Below are 14,932 nucleotides of genomic sequence, written 5' to 3' on the forward strand. Positions count from 1 at the left end.
CTGCCGGGGAGCAAAAGGTGTGGGATTGGAGTCTGCCGGCGGGTTGGCGGCGGCGCCGAGCCGGAGCGGGGCGGCTGGCAGCATTTCGGTGAGGGTTTGGACCCGGACCGGAAGTGGCTCGGCGGCGACGGTATAAAGCAGGCCGGTGCGGGCTGAGCGCTTCCTTTCAGTTAAAGGGCGTGTGGAGGAGCGGTTGGTCAACATGTCGTGCGGCTCGGCCGATTACAGGTAACCGCGGTCCCGGCGCCCGGCCGCCCCCCGACCCATCGCCCCGCTCCATCCACACCGGGGATAGAGCGGCGGCGTTTGACCTGCGTGGCGGCGGCGGTCGGAGGGGGGGGGGAGGGGCGGCTGGGCCCCAGGCTTTTGTTACGCCCGCAGGCCCGAGTTTCCATCCACCACCACCCCCCCCCTCCCCTCGGCTCGGCTCGGCGTGCTCGGGCCCTCCCATTGGGTGTGAGCGGCGGGCCGGGCCTGCGAGGTTCGGACAGGCCCGTCGCCGGGGCTACGGACGGGGGACGGGGCTGGGAGCCGGGACGGGCTTGGGCTACGGACGGGACGGGATGGGCCTGCGGGGCTCGGGGCTCCCGAGCCGGGGGGGGGGGGGGGGGGGGGGTGGGGGAGTGGGTGTTGCAGTTCAAACATTTCCTCGTAGCATCGTTTGAATATCCGTGGCATTGAACTGGCATCACTTGTCTTCCTTTCATCGGAGCAGATTAAGGGATCAATTCCCCACTAATTAGTTTGGGTGGATTCGGAATGAAGTTTCTCTTTTGAATTTCATTGTGAGGGTGTGTGGGGGGTAAGAGATCGTGGTAACCACTCAGTCCTACCTAGTTGGAACTGTTTGCGGAAGCTGCTTCTCAGTAATCTTTGTTTGCAGTAATTAAAAACTATTCTTCTCATCCTTGCAGTACCAAAGACCAAGGCCCAGATGGGATGGACCCAGATGGCGTTATCGAGGTGAGTTTCTTGCTGAATATCCAAATTGTCAAAAACACAAGCGAATGTTCTTGAGTTGAAATTTGTTGTGTTTTTAAACTCTTCTAGAGTAACTGGAACGAAATTGTCGATAATTTTGATGACATGAACCTGAAAGAGACACTCCTTAGAGGAATCTACGCATATGGTTTTGAAAAGCCTTCTGCAATTCAACAGAGGGCAATAATGCCATGCATTAAAGGTGAATGTTGAGTACTTGTTGGGAAAGGTGGCTGTGTTAGTTGGATTGGGTAACATGATTTGTCTAAGTTATAAGTAATGGCATTTAATTGGTTTAGTGTACAAGATCCTGTCTCAGTTTGAACTTAGAGTGAAATGATGCTTTACCATCTTTCGGGACTGACATCCAATGGGGAGATACTTGCTTATTTACTGATCACTCTAGGTTGACTGAGAGGTTTGCTCTCATTTAAGGAGCAGTGGTGTATGGTTATGCCATTTTCTGGACATTTGTCATATCTGAAAGATTGTGCCTGTAACTTTTTTGGGGTGGGGTGGGGATGGACTGTTTTATAGTGGTGTGCAGATCTTCAATGAATGAGAAGTCTGAGGAAGATTTCAGACTCCTAGTAAGTAATTGCATGTCTTAATTCAGGTTTTGATGTCATTGCCCAAGCCCAGTCTGGAACTGGCAAGACTGCTACATTTGCAATCTCGATCCTGCAGCAGCTGGAACTGGATATGAAAGAATCACAGGCATTGGTTCTGGCTCCTACCAGGGAGCTGGCACAGCAGGTACATAATGGTTTGTCGAAAGGGTTTGATCTGATTTTTGCCTTTTAATATTCTCAGGGTATATTGTAGAATAGTTCTGTGACTGTTAGGTGCCAATAGATCTTTAAATGGGTCTGGTTTCCATTACTTGAATCTGCAGTATTTCGAAGCCAGTATATTGGGTTCAGTGTCCAAAATTGAATACAGTACTCCATCTCATCATCCCACCCCGCAGAGGAGTTGCATTTGTAAAAAAAAATGCTGTCCCTGCTATTTTCTGTGACATGGCCTGTTACTCCCTATGGGATGTTATGCCATTTTATTGGGATAGGCAATGTGACCCATTGCTGTTATTTAACAGCTGAGGCCAACATTAGATTTGGGGGTGGGGGGTGGATGGACAAGGCTTGTAGGAAAGAAACATCAAATTTTGTCAATTTTTATTCTTAGTCACTCAATACTGTGGTGGAATAAGAATTGGATATGTCTCTGCTCCGATTGGGTCGGTAGTCACAGTCGAATCTGCCCTTTGCCATACCCTCTCCAGACAGGACATGAGAACTTGCATCAGAGTGCAGCACTTCTGTGCTGTTCACCTGAAAGCACTTTCTCTAACACTCAGCTTGTAAATTAGGAAAGGGCTTAGGAAGTGGGAATATTGGGGAAAGGGATTGGATTTGAGGGCCAGAGTTCATTAAGAGAAAAGGTAGGAGGAGTTTGGGGTGGGTGATAGGTTAAAGTATGGTGACTTTGTGAAGTAAAGGCTGAAGATTATTTTGGGGAGCTGGCTGTGGTTACTGCAGCTCCCTGCATTGCAGCCATCAAAGAAAATGCCTTGCAGATGAAGAGCATGGCAGCCCTGCATTCTTGTGATGTCAGTTCATGTGTCCTCAGACCAGAAGCGACGTGGCGAAGGTGATGTTCAGCTGTAACTGCCAACCCAATCAAAGTGGTGGCATTGAAATCTTATTGGCCCATTGTATTGAGTGACTAAAAATAAAAATTTACAATACTTGTTGTATCTTTTGCGTTTTTTGTGTGGAATTTGAGATGAAATAAAAATTTTTCTTAAACTTTTGGATAGTGATTTGTGAATTCCATAAGAACAAATTTCTGTTAGCAAAATGGCTGTAACGTGAGGGTTGTCTGTATACTTCATTAAATTCTCTACATGCACTGTGCCAGTTAATATTTCTAATCATTAAGAAAATATATTTTCTGAGGACCAAAATGTGGGTGACCTCATCTGAGTTCCTATAGTTCTGACCAGTTACCTGGTCTGTACTCATCTGCAAACATTGTAGTAAACCTTAAGGTGGTGTCCCTGGATATTTGACTCTTAATTCCTTCAAGTAAAGTGTTAAGATGTTAGCTTAATTTTTGATGCAGATCATAAACACTACAAACATCAACCCTATTGAGAATTTAATTTCTCTTCATCTCCAAGCTGATCACTGATCTGTCACAACATTGTATCTCAATTTAAAAGATTAGCACAGTGCACACATTGACTGGTTCCAGGGCTGGCGAGTTTGTGTATGAGGAGAGTGTCTGGTCTATTTGAGTTTTGAATGAAGGGAGATCTCATTAAGCTTAAATTCTTACGGGGCTTGACAGATTGGATCCAGGGTGGCTATTTCCCCTGACTGATGAGTATCCAGTTAGGACTAAGGTGAGAAGTGATTTCTACAGACATGGTGAATCTTTAGAATTCTCTGCCCCAGAAAGCTGTGCAAGTTCAATCACTGAGTTCATTCAAAAGAGATCAATAGATTTCTGCATATTGAAGGATATGGGAATAGTGCAGGAAAATGGAATGGAGGTAGGCGCCAAGCTATGATCTTGAATAGCTGAGCCAGTTCAAAGAACTAGGTGGCTACCTATTATTTTTCACATTCTTATCAATGCATTCTGGATAACCTCAGTATAAGTGCCCCTCATTTTGGAGACTGCTTAAAAATGCAGCTGTATTTAAGTTGCTCTGTGTGACTGGGTTTGTTGGCATTGTGCTGTACTTGTTCAGATCAGTCATCTGAATAGGGTGACTCAGTACTCTGGAAATGATGAAAAGTGACAAAAGGAGACTCAAGGATTTGTGTGTACAGGGCATTAAAATGTCCTGTTGATGTACAGAAAAATAACAAACTTTTCTGAAGAATTGGAACCTAAAGGAATTCAAACTTGTGTATTTTGTAGATTTACAAGGGCATAGTTTAATTACAAAACACTGTTCAATTCTGTGCACTGCTCCTTGGAAAATGTGATGGCGTTGAAGAGAAAGGCAGCTATTCAGAGGAACTACCAGTTTTGCTATCAAATGTATTTTCATTGTTTCTGGGGCAGGACCAAGAGTATAAATCTGAAAATTAAAGCCAGGCCTACAGGAGTGAATCTGTGCAACTGATTTACACAAGTGTTAGAAATTTGTAACACTTGGCAGTGGATGCCTTTTGCTCCTATCAATTGTCAGGTTTAAATCTGAGATTAGATTTTTGTTGACCATAGACAAATTAATTGTGAAAGTACAACGGGCTCAGTCAACTCATAAATATTTGGATCTGGGTACTTAAAGCAGAAGGGTGAAGTGAAGCCAGTTTTTTTCCCTCATTGTACCCAGTTTTGAAAATTTGAATTATGCAAAATATGGCCAAAAACTTAAAGCTGCTGCATTCAGTTTTGGAGTCCTGTGTGCAGGTAACTTTGGATTAACTAAATATAGTTAATTCTAAGTTCTCTTGGAGTTTCCCAGATTATTGAAGTGTGTAGGTAAAATTAATGACCAAATTGCAGCCTAGTCTTCATATTCCATTATTATCTTTCATTGTTCAGTGTAGATAAATGCTGAAAGTATAAATACAGCCAAAGTAGTAAATTTACCAGTTTGTTTGTACATTTGTGCTATTTTAACTAAGGGTTAAGTCATCTATATATCTTTTTTAGATCCAGAAGGTTATCCTGGCTCTAGGGGATTACATGGGTGCTACTTGCCATGCCTGCATTGGTGGCACCAATGTTCGAAGTGAGATGCAGAAGCTGAATGCTGAAGCTCCCAACATTGTTGTAGGAACGCCAGGGAGAGTGTTTGACATGTTGAACAGGGGATATATATGTGAGTACTGACCATAAATCCAAAACCCTCTAGTTCTGCAGAGTGAAATGGTTTTTAACATCTTTCAGGCAGACTTGAAATGGAGATGAGCCACTTGACAATTTTCTTTTTAGTCAGATGTGTGTGCTTGTTATCAGAGATTTGATTGTTGGATCTCCAGTATGAAAGCCTTTGAGGTATTACCTGTGGTCCAAATTAAGAAAAAGCAAGGGAAGATAGCTGGGCATTTTAAGTTTATCAAAGAAAACTTAGATTTGGTCCCTTTTGTCAAAATTTGTCATGATCAGTAGGTTTGTGGTTATGAACTGGATTATTGAAGCTATGTCATGAGTACTGATCTAACTTGGTTAAAATGTTTCTTGCAGCTTCCAGATGGATCAAGATGTTTGTTTTAGATGAAGCTGATGAAATGTTGAGTCGTGGATTCAAAGATCAAATTTATGAGATTTTTCAGAAGCTAAGCACAAACATTCAGGTAAACTGGTCTGTTTTCCGACGGGACGTAATCTCAGCAAGGAGTGGCCTCGTATAAATACACTGGAATGAGGAGCAGCAAAATTTTCCGAATATTACTGGTAGCTTTCCTTCTTCTGAAGCACTCTGCTAAAATTACAAAATTCAGGAGCCCTGCCTTTTGTGATAATGCTAGTAGAGTACACCTGGGAAGGAGAAAAATTGCACAATGTTATGAGGCTAGGTTGGACAACTTTGATGTCCAGTGTCCTTTGTCTTGAAACTGTGCTACAATTTTGGAGTATTATTTCTGTGTTGTTCATGGGGAGTGGAGGTGAAATGTTTCTGGGGAAACAGATTGATGCGAGGATATTTGGACAATAGCTACTTTGTCATGCATTCTGCCCTTATTGGGCTAAAATAGCAGTTTAAACTGTGATAGCTGGAGTAGGTGATTTCTTGATGATATCTCACAGCAGTACCAATTATTTGAATTTATGAAAAGGGTTTATTATTGAAGGTTACCATTCTGATATGCAGAAGTGAGCACGTACAGCTGGATTCGAAGCACGGCTAATTAACTCTGTTCTTAGGTTGTTCTGTTATCTGCTACGATGCCGAGTGATGTCTTGGAGGTGACTAAAAAGTTCATGCGTGATCCCATTCGTATCCTCGTTAAAAAGGAAGAACTCACTCTTGAGGGTATCAAGCAGTTTTACATCAACGTAGAAAGAGAGGTTTGAACACACTTTACGTGCTGATTTTAAAATACCAGCGGGCCAACTAAATAGTTTGGAATTGGTGTGCTATTGGATGCTCATTTCAAACTCGTCTTATTCCAACAGGAGTGGAAGTTGGACACACTGTGTGACTTGTATGAAACTCTAACAATAACGCAAGCTGTGATTTTTCTTAACACAAGGAGGAAGGTCGATTGGCTGACTGAAAAAATGCATGCAAGGGACTTCACTGTCTCTGCATTGGTAAGACTTCCAGATTTTATTTATCAGTTTCCCCTTTGAAGGTGTTAATTCAGGAGTGTAGTTCAACCTACATTACTGTTGTAGAGAAGCTTTTCAGTTGAGATGCTTCATCATTCAGTGTGTATATATTAGCCCACTGTTGTAACTCGATAAACTTCTGAAACAAGTAGAATTGAATTTTGGACGATGCTGAAATTTATTTTCTTTAAAAAGAAATTGGCATCTGGTGAGGCCTGAGATATAAACAACTTTCTGTTTGGGGACCTGGATGTCCTTGTACATAACTGAAGGATGTTCTGCAAGCAATTAAGATGGCAAATATGTTTGCAGTGGACGTGGATATAGTTGTAGCAATTGGGGATTTAAAGGGAACAAATTTGCAATGTCTGTGAAGTGTGGGGGAGTGAGATCAAGTAGATTGCTGTTGTATGTAGCTGGTAGGGATTCTGGGCTGAATGTCAGCCCCCCTGTACCATTCTATGAATAAAATTCTGTTTACCTTTTTGCAGAGGATTTTTTCACTCGATTAATCCAAGTAATGCCCCAAAAGATGTGCTTTCTGGCAATTCTGATGTTTGTCTCTTCATTGCAGCATGGAGATATGGATCAGAAAGAACGTGATGTGATCATGAGGGAATTTCGTTCAGGATCCAGCCGTGTGCTAATCACTACTGATCTACTGGTATGCAAATTGGAATTTGTTGAGGAACCTATTTGCATTTTAATTGAATTGGATATTATGGATAACCAAGTGGAGTTTTACTAGCTACTGTGCGTGTCTTAGTTGTACAACAACGTGCACATAGTTTGTCCATTTTCCTCTGCCTAGGTTGGGGTAATTCTATATTTGCTTGTGAAACTGTTTTGTGTAGATTTGAATGTAAAAAGCCCTGTGAGTGGTTGTATTGCCTCTTAAAATTACACTTTCTCTCAAAGGCTCGTGGCATTGATGTGCAGCAGGTGTCTCTTGTAATTAACTATGACTTGCCTACAAATCGGGAGAATTATATTCACAGGTTAGTATCTTTTTATATTAATGTGCTAACAACAAATTGAGTTCAAGCAAATGCAGTCAGGTGGGTGGTTGTCTTATTGAGTAATAGTGTGGCTCAATGAAATGTGAGAGTAGGTTAGGAGAGGATTTTTAATCTTTAAGATTTGTGGCCTTTTTTTGTAAACCTATTTGCTGGGATATTTTATTTAAGCCTCCAAACTATTGAACACAACTTGATTTCTTCTTCACACAGAATTGGCCGTGGTGGTCGCTTTGGAAGGAAGGGTGTTGCTATTAACTTTGTTACTGAGGAAGATAAACGAATTCTTCGTGATATTGAGACATTCTACAATACAACTGTGGAAGAGATGCCCATGAATGTGGCTGACCTGATCTAATGATGGCATGAGAATTTGCATTTGCAGCTGCTGAATTATCAGGCTACATGGTGCGTTGTGCTGCTTCACCAGAGTTGTTGAATTTCTTCTCCCATGTGCAAACAGGATCAGAAATCCAGCAGTGATAAGTGACTTGAGGAAGGCCTTTGGTTGTAATCCTCTTACGGTGTTGACTGCTGGGGTGGGAAGTTTAAGTCATGGGGTGTTTAAATGTATATGCCCTTCAGTGTTTTGAAAGTTCTGTAGTAGCATTTCTGTTTGATATTCTTTATCACTTAATAGTTTACTTATGGACTAAAAAATTTAAGTGCTGTGTTAAATCAGCCAATTATGTCAAACTGGCATATCTACAACTATTTTAAAATGAAGCTTGCCAATCAACTGGTAATGTATGTGCACTTTTTTCTAGAGTAATCTACTACATGTATTTGTATTAATAAAACATTTGAGTTATGCAAAGATCTGCACAGTTTTGGCTTCCCAGTAGATGTTTGCCCAGGATATGTGTGCAAATAAGATTTGGAACTAGTTTGGAGAGAAGCTGGATGTTGTAACTGCATTCCTGCATTGCATCTTTATTTTTGTAACTTTGTAGTTTTGTTTATTGTATATGGGCTGTTCTAATTTATGTATTCTATCGCTGTCCATCTTCTGAATATTTATGTTTACTCTGAAAGACAACCGACTAGGAGATTGTACAGACTGCTCAATAGTAAAATACAGATCTTTCAACTTTTAAACCATGTCATTAATACTTCTGGAGAGTCAATGTATAGGAAATATTAGCTGTAGATTTGTAATGGTGCATATTTGCACAATTTTTGTGGTATAAAATTTAGCAAAACTAAGCTGATTAAATATATTACAGGGTCATTCCTGCTATGCTTTTTAATAAGTGACACTAATACTTGAGGTTTACATTCAATTATCCCACTAATTGTGGTTGCCATTTAGACAAGCTATGCATGCACCATGGCTCAATATGCAATTAGAATTTGAAGTATTCCATATGCGTCTAACATTTGAATATATAACCTTGGGTCTCTTGGAACAGGAATGTTTGGGTGCTGTAATTGATTCTGCTGAATTGCATTTTGAATTCAAGTTGTTGGCATGTAAAGCTATTAAAGTTGATTTGAGCATGCATTGTTGACCTCTTTGTTAGGAGGAACAAAAAAAGTTGCATGGCTGTTTTGATATTTAACAAGCTCATTGCCAGGAGGGTCATCTGGTTGTGTAAACATGAAGTTTGTGGAAGATTGTGTAGGGATTATACAAAGCTTATTGTAACTGCAGTTTTTGCCTTTAATTTTTGAATAGGATATGACAACTGCTAAATTGATCATTAACATCTCACCAAAACCCTTTTGGATAAATGTTTTTCTTACCAAAGAAAACTAATATTCAGCCAAAATTTTAGGTTAGGCAGGTGTGTGGTTGGTCACTGTATGAAGGTGAAAAAAATTCTAGTCCAGGTTTTAAATGTGGTTCTTTCCTCGGAGTGGTGGATTAAGGTTTTGTTGCCTCAATTGATAAAGATGAGGGTTATTTAGCTGCAGGCTTAAACTTTTAGTGAATGGGGTTGGCCATATCATGTACGTGATGCATGAAGTTTTTTCCCATTAATGAAAATAGTGCACTATTTTGTAACTAATTCTAGATGAACCCAAATGTTAAATTCAAGGGGCCCTTGAAGCAGTGAGCTTAAGCCTACAGCCACCCACCATTCAGTGGTTTAGGAGAGAGAGAGAGAATTTAGATGTTGATCAGATTTATAGAATGCTAGTACTTGCGGATTGCATTTATCAATCCACACAATTATGCATTGATAAGTTACAATATATTTGTTTTCTGATTTTTTCCATGAACCAGCACAACTCCATATCCCTTGTTTTAATAGTTTAAATTTTCTGCTTCACTAAGTGATGTAAACTCCTTTAATGATCTGCTCCTTAGAATCCAGCTGAAAGTAATGAAATGTGGGTCTTTACCTTGAGGGGTGATAAATTGACTTTAGTACAAAATTTGTTTCCACACTGCTCTGAGCTAAAAGGATGCCAATTACATTTATTCAGAATTGTTTTTCCTGCACTTGTTAGCAAATTATTAAAGTTATCTGAAATATGATTTGGTATGCACTGACATGTCTTTCAATGGGGTGTGCTGATGTCACTGAACTTTGGCAGTCTAGACTCAGTAACTAGCTGGCAGATATATCAGCATTCACATGAGTCACAGGTTTGAATTTGAGTATATTTTAACTAGATTATGTACTGTGGGTAATCCTCTGAATAAAATGTAATCAAAGCCATGCTTTTAGCAACTTGGGGAAGTTGAGTTCAGGCATTGAAATTTCTGTACATTCCAGCATCTACCACAGTGCTTCATGTTTTGGCAGTGCAAATAGTAACTTTTGAGTGGAAATTTGAACCTACAACCTTTTTGACTTTAGTGTGCAAGCAATAAGGTTGATAATAGCAGAAGTGATCACTTCTATAAGAGTAGTGTCTGCGCATAGGTCTTGTTGGAACAAGAGGTACAAAAAGCATGTACTAATACTAAAAATAAAAAATTGACTAAAAAAAATTACCAAACAAAATTGAAATACATTTTAGCCAAAGTTAGAACCTTTCACCAAATTAAAGAGAGTTAAGGATTTCGTTCACTGTGCACTGGAGGAATGTGTTACAATCAAATTATATAAAACCTGTGATTCCAAACATGCAGAGAATTTAGATTTAACTTGTACATGTAGTAAAAGTCTTGCTCAGTGCATTGGATATGTAAGCAGCAGTCAAAGGTAACAAATTATTTCATTTCAAACTAACTTTATACAAAGAATTGATCAAAATATCAACAATGTGGTCAGGGTCTTCAGAGTGTAAATTGGCTTTTTGGGTCCTGATTGATAGGACTAACAGGAAATGGGTTTTGTTTGTCAGTCAAAAGCATATTAACTGCTCTGTGTAAATTGTTGCATAATAACTGCAGAAAGAGCAATCATCTGCAGATACTCATCAGCACCATCGGCCAAGCACTTGTCAACTTCCTGAAAAAGAAACAAGCCATTATATTAAAAAAATGTTACACTTAGTAACATCCCATTTAACTGGATTGTTGCAGTTCAATCCATCTCTAGCACTATGATTAATATCAAAACTAAAATCCTAAGGAAGCATGCAGAAACAGTTTCAAGACTCATTTTTACCTGTTCCTCACTGCAAAAGAAAAATTGATTACATTTTCTGATCAGTGCAAGAACACTGGGACTGAACTCAGCAAAATACTGCTGTACAATTCAAAATGCAAAATCTTAATTATTTGCATTTTTGTTTTGCAGGAATTGGTGCTGGGTCATAGAACAGCTGTTGGATTCAGAAATATGAAAACAGGACAAATTAAAAGGACATCAGTTATACTTTTTAATAAAATTACACATACAAAAACAATCAGTGGTGTACTCTGTTAAATAAAGATAGCTAAATTTTCAGAGAAACATTTACCTCGAAACAAATCTACAACACCAGGAAGAGTAGATTGTTGCATGATGTCAAATTATAAACATGCTATTAATGTCAAACTATTTCTGGGGTGAATACCATTAACTTGTTTATTACACTATCATATTTTAATCACTGAAGTGAGGATCAAGACCATTTATAGGATAAAGAAGATTTTGACTTTTTGGATAAGCATATAACTGAATAGAGCTTGCCAATATATTCTGTGAACCCTGTGACGGAGACAAATCACATCTTGTTTATTTCAGTCCATACTTACTGCCAATTTTAGTGTGATGGCTGATTTTTGTTGGTCATTAAGATCATCGTTATCAATGATGACTTCATGCAGCTGGTTGATTAACTGTGTTGCAGCATAACCTTCATTAATCATGTTCTGATAACAAGAAACCATAGATGAACAAAAATGTTCTGTGCATTAATACAAATGCAATAGTAGAAACACTTATGACCCTGCTCCAATTTTCTCCTTCTGGGGTGCCATGCAATAAGTACCAGTGATTAAAGGTGGTGTATTATCACAACTACTGTCAGTAGACAACCACAGTACAGTTAGATCAATTTTCCACATATACAGATAAAAGAGCAAGAGTCCTTGTCAATATTATGATGCAGAAGCTAACTGGAGATTCTGTTAAGGCTATCATCAGCTAATTTAGAATGGTGTTAGAGATTATCCAAAAGGACATAAAAAGAGTTTCAACCAAGTAACATTAAGCATACTTATAACACAAAATAGGAATTTAATTTCTTAGCACACAACTATGGCTTGTGGACTAGATAATTATTTACAAACAGTAAGCACCATCTACCCAATATGACCTTGAGGAGGTGTTAGTGAACTGCTGTAGTCCCTTGTGATGAAGGGATTCCCACAATATGGTTGGGTAGGGAGTTCCAGTGTTTAGAATCACTGAGTGAAGGCATGTACTAGTCAGTATGGTAAGTAACTTTCAGGGTAAGCAGTTTCAATGTGGCAAAAGTGATCCATCATCACAGGGGAGAGTTTATGAGTGATTACTGAAAATGTTATAGATGTTCTCTAATACACTACAAATTTAAGTTAACAGAGGCTACTCTCCACACAGGACACACCGTGAAGTTTTGAATCTGTGCTATTATACACAAGCAAACTACTGATCTTAGTTGAATTAAACAATCATCTATTTTCCACCCAGCCCCATAACCCCCACTACCTCATCATCTACTGCATTAAACTAGAAGCATTTTTCAGCATCACATCCCCCAATCTGATGAGACTTGCTTGCAAGTTTTAAATGTGTCCTTACCATCTTTCCACTTCACTGTATTAGGCCTGCAGTCAGTAAAACTGGTTATTAGCTCAATGTGCTTCAAGCTCTTCAGCATAATTTTTCAGAACACTTAATATCGGGGCACTTTCAACTTTGTTTTAATGGCCCAGGTGTTGAAAGCTCTGCCCAATGTTTGATTAAATTAAGATTTCTCACCTTTACAACAATTTCCAGTTTCTCAAATGAACTACTGTGACAAGCAGCTAAGAGACCATCAATCATATCAGTTGGCACAGTCTGGGGAAAACAATGAAAAATACAAATTAACAGTTCTCTTAATTCACACTATGTTGCAGTGGAAATGGGATGGAAAGAGATTGAATAAATAAATAAGGCAATAGATAAGAAGCTCTCAAAATTTAGGAAATGTGTAAAGACCAACATTTCCAGATACATGAATATTTCTGCTTTACTGCTGATAAAAATAAAACTAAAATTGCAGTTTGAGTCAGTTACCAAATATATGACTTTAAAAGTCATAAGCATTTGAGGGGTTCAGTCTTATCAACTTCTTGAGATGCCAAACCTTCTGCCGGCTCAAGAAACAACAGGAAAGTTTCTCATTGTCGTAATCAATACCCTTAAACCACAGCACAAAAACTGAGCGAGTAATCTTTTATTCCACATGCTGGGGACTTTTTGAGGCATGTCCTTCACAGGTCAAATTTAGTAGTAAGCAAGGAAACCCAAGGAAAATACAAAGAGTGGGCGATCTGGCCTGCCATTCAATTTGATAATGCCACAGCCTCAAGTTTTCTATAGCTCTGAATTCCCCAACTTTTTAAAAAAAACTTAACTTTGGAACTCAAGGTTCCAGCAAGTCATAGTCATACAGCACAGAAACAAACCCTTCAGCCCACCCCGTCCATGCCAACCATCAAGTAGCTATACTAATTTCATTCACTAGCACTAGTCTACTATGCCTTGGCGATTCAAGTGTTTGTCCAGGTGCTTCTTAAACGTTACAAGAGTTCTGCATCCGCCACCTTATCAGGCAGATGGATGGATTCTTGCAAATCTCTTAATGTCGCACATACTCTTTCATAGCGTCCTCTAACTGCTTATCTAGTTCTGGACACATTACAAAACTTCTGGCAGCTTGCACGATACAGGATACACCCAAGTGTCCTTCATGTAAGTGCTTCAGAGTAACTGTTCATTCTTGTGATGCAACAACGCTGGATCCCCAGAAGGATGACATTATTTTGCTTAACTCGTATCTTTTCCTATTCAGTAACAAAATTATCCCCATATTCTCCTTCCCATCCATGTTGAATGGATTCACATATGGGCAAGAGGGCAGGGTAACAAGCAAGCTGTTGGGCTGCAACTGATTACTGTCCTCATAGTCCAGCAATGACATACTGTCACCCAGTATTTAATGTCTCATGTGGAAGTGCACTGACCAGCAGTTGATTCAGCACATCTGCATGCTGATTGGCTGTATACAAGAGTGGGCATTACAACATTAATGTCCATCCCTGTAAAAGTAACTGAGAATGTAAGGGTTAATGTTGTTCAGCCTGTTGTGGCCTAACGATAGTTGAGATGCATGATGGCCAGGTGTCTTGTGTAAATCAAAGTAGTAGTTAGTTAAAGGAATATCCTGTCTTTGCAATAAGTGGTTGTCCTTGGAGCCTGGAGCTGTCTGTGACTTCAGAGTGTAACATGATGAAATGCGGCTGGGTTACAATGTGTTTAAAGATAAGAAAAATAATGGATAATGAAGGAAGGAGTAAATCATTATAATTAAGAAAAAATAATCGTTAGGATAGCTTGGTGTGTGAAACTTAGCACGTAGGTTTCTTTGTTTTAAGTATAAAAGAGGGACCCTGGCATTTGAATCTTTGAGTGAGTTTCAGTACAGAGCTCGGGTTACACTGTTTACTCTTTCTCTGTATCCCTCACTCCCGCTAGCGAGAGAAAAATAAAGAGCTTGTTGTACAATCCTTGGTTCTGTTTGTCTTTGCTTTATTACAGCGCGGAACGACTTTAACATCCCCACATGAACAAAGGCCATCTGAAGATACCTTGCATCCATTGCCTAAGGAGTACCCTGCAGGGATCCAAGGTCCATGAAAATAACCAGCTCCAGAGATACGAGTATATATACAATTTCTTCATTCCATACACAAATAAACCTTTGTTAGGTTCATCATTTCTCTGCTTTGGAAACGAACCTTAATGCAAAACCAATCAGCCTTTTATCTCCCTGCAGTTTGAAATGCTGTTGGCATACTTTCAAGGCAAAGCATCACAGTGATGCTGGATCATAATGAACAAGATCATAATGGATCATCACTGGATCATAATGAACAAGAGCTTTTGAATTCAGTAGGAATTTGGAATACAAATTCCACATTGTCATGTACATATAGGTTCTAAAACCTCGCTTAAAGGCAGCAGGAAACAGGCAGACTAACCTGGAAGTCCCAGGTAGTCTTT

General features: G+C 39.5%; 2 protein-coding genes and 2 non-coding genes across 6 annotated transcripts in view; 3 read left to right on the plus strand and 1 right to left on the minus strand.

The window, feature by feature from the left end:
* Window positions 1-11,102, plus strand: LOC127571650 (eukaryotic initiation factor 4A-II). 2 transcript variants are annotated; one of them, XR_007956497.1, is made up of 12 exons: window positions 10-228; window positions 915-963; window positions 1,051-1,183; window positions 1,598-1,737; window positions 4,657-4,825; window positions 5,191-5,300; window positions 5,872-6,015; window positions 6,124-6,261; window positions 6,854-6,943; window positions 7,198-7,277; window positions 7,509-7,703; window positions 10,994-11,102. XR_007956497.1 is itself a non-coding variant. In XM_052018230.1 (11 exons), the coding sequence occupies exons 1-11, from the start codon at window positions 203-205 to the stop codon at window positions 7,651-7,653; spliced, it is 1,224 nt and encodes a 407-aa protein (XP_051874190.1). In that variant the 5' UTR covers window positions 1-202; the 3' UTR covers window positions 7,654-9,780. The 2 variants fall into 2 exon arrangements, 1 of the variants encoding a protein (XP_051874190.1); XM_052018230.1 differs by lacking the exon at window positions 10,994-11,102 and having other exon boundaries at window positions 1-228; window positions 7,509-9,780.
* LOC127572169 (small nucleolar RNA SNORD2) lies at window positions 1,311-1,384 on the plus strand. Its single transcript, XR_007956598.1, has one exon. It is a non-coding gene; the product is annotated as a small nucleolar RNA SNORD2 (small nucleolar RNA).
* Window positions 5,408-5,574, plus strand: LOC127572168 (small nucleolar RNA SNORA81). Its single transcript, XR_007956597.1, has one exon. It is a non-coding gene; the product is annotated as a small nucleolar RNA SNORA81 (small nucleolar RNA).
* Window positions 10,376-14,932, minus strand: part of rfc4 (replication factor C (activator 1) 4) — a 21,587-nt gene continuing 17,030 nt past the window's right edge. The window contains exons 9-11 of one of the 2 annotated variants that reach the window (XM_052018235.1): window positions 12,644-12,724; window positions 11,434-11,550; window positions 10,376-10,702 (exon numbers count right to left, since the gene is read on the minus strand). In XM_052018235.1, the coding sequence (XP_051874195.1) occupies window positions 10,607-10,702; window positions 11,434-11,550; window positions 12,644-12,724 (294 nt within the window). In that variant the 3' untranslated portion in view covers window positions 10,376-10,606. The remainder of the gene's footprint in view (window positions 10,703-11,433; window positions 11,551-12,643; window positions 12,725-14,932) is intronic. The other variant, XM_052018234.1, reaches the window with a different exon arrangement.

The sequence above is a fragment of the Pristis pectinata genome, chromosome 6 (genome assembly GCF_009764475.1).
Source record: "Pristis pectinata isolate sPriPec2 chromosome 6, sPriPec2.1.pri, whole genome shotgun sequence".
Lineage (NCBI taxonomy): Eukaryota > Metazoa > Chordata > Chondrichthyes > Rhinopristiformes > Pristidae > Pristis > Pristis pectinata.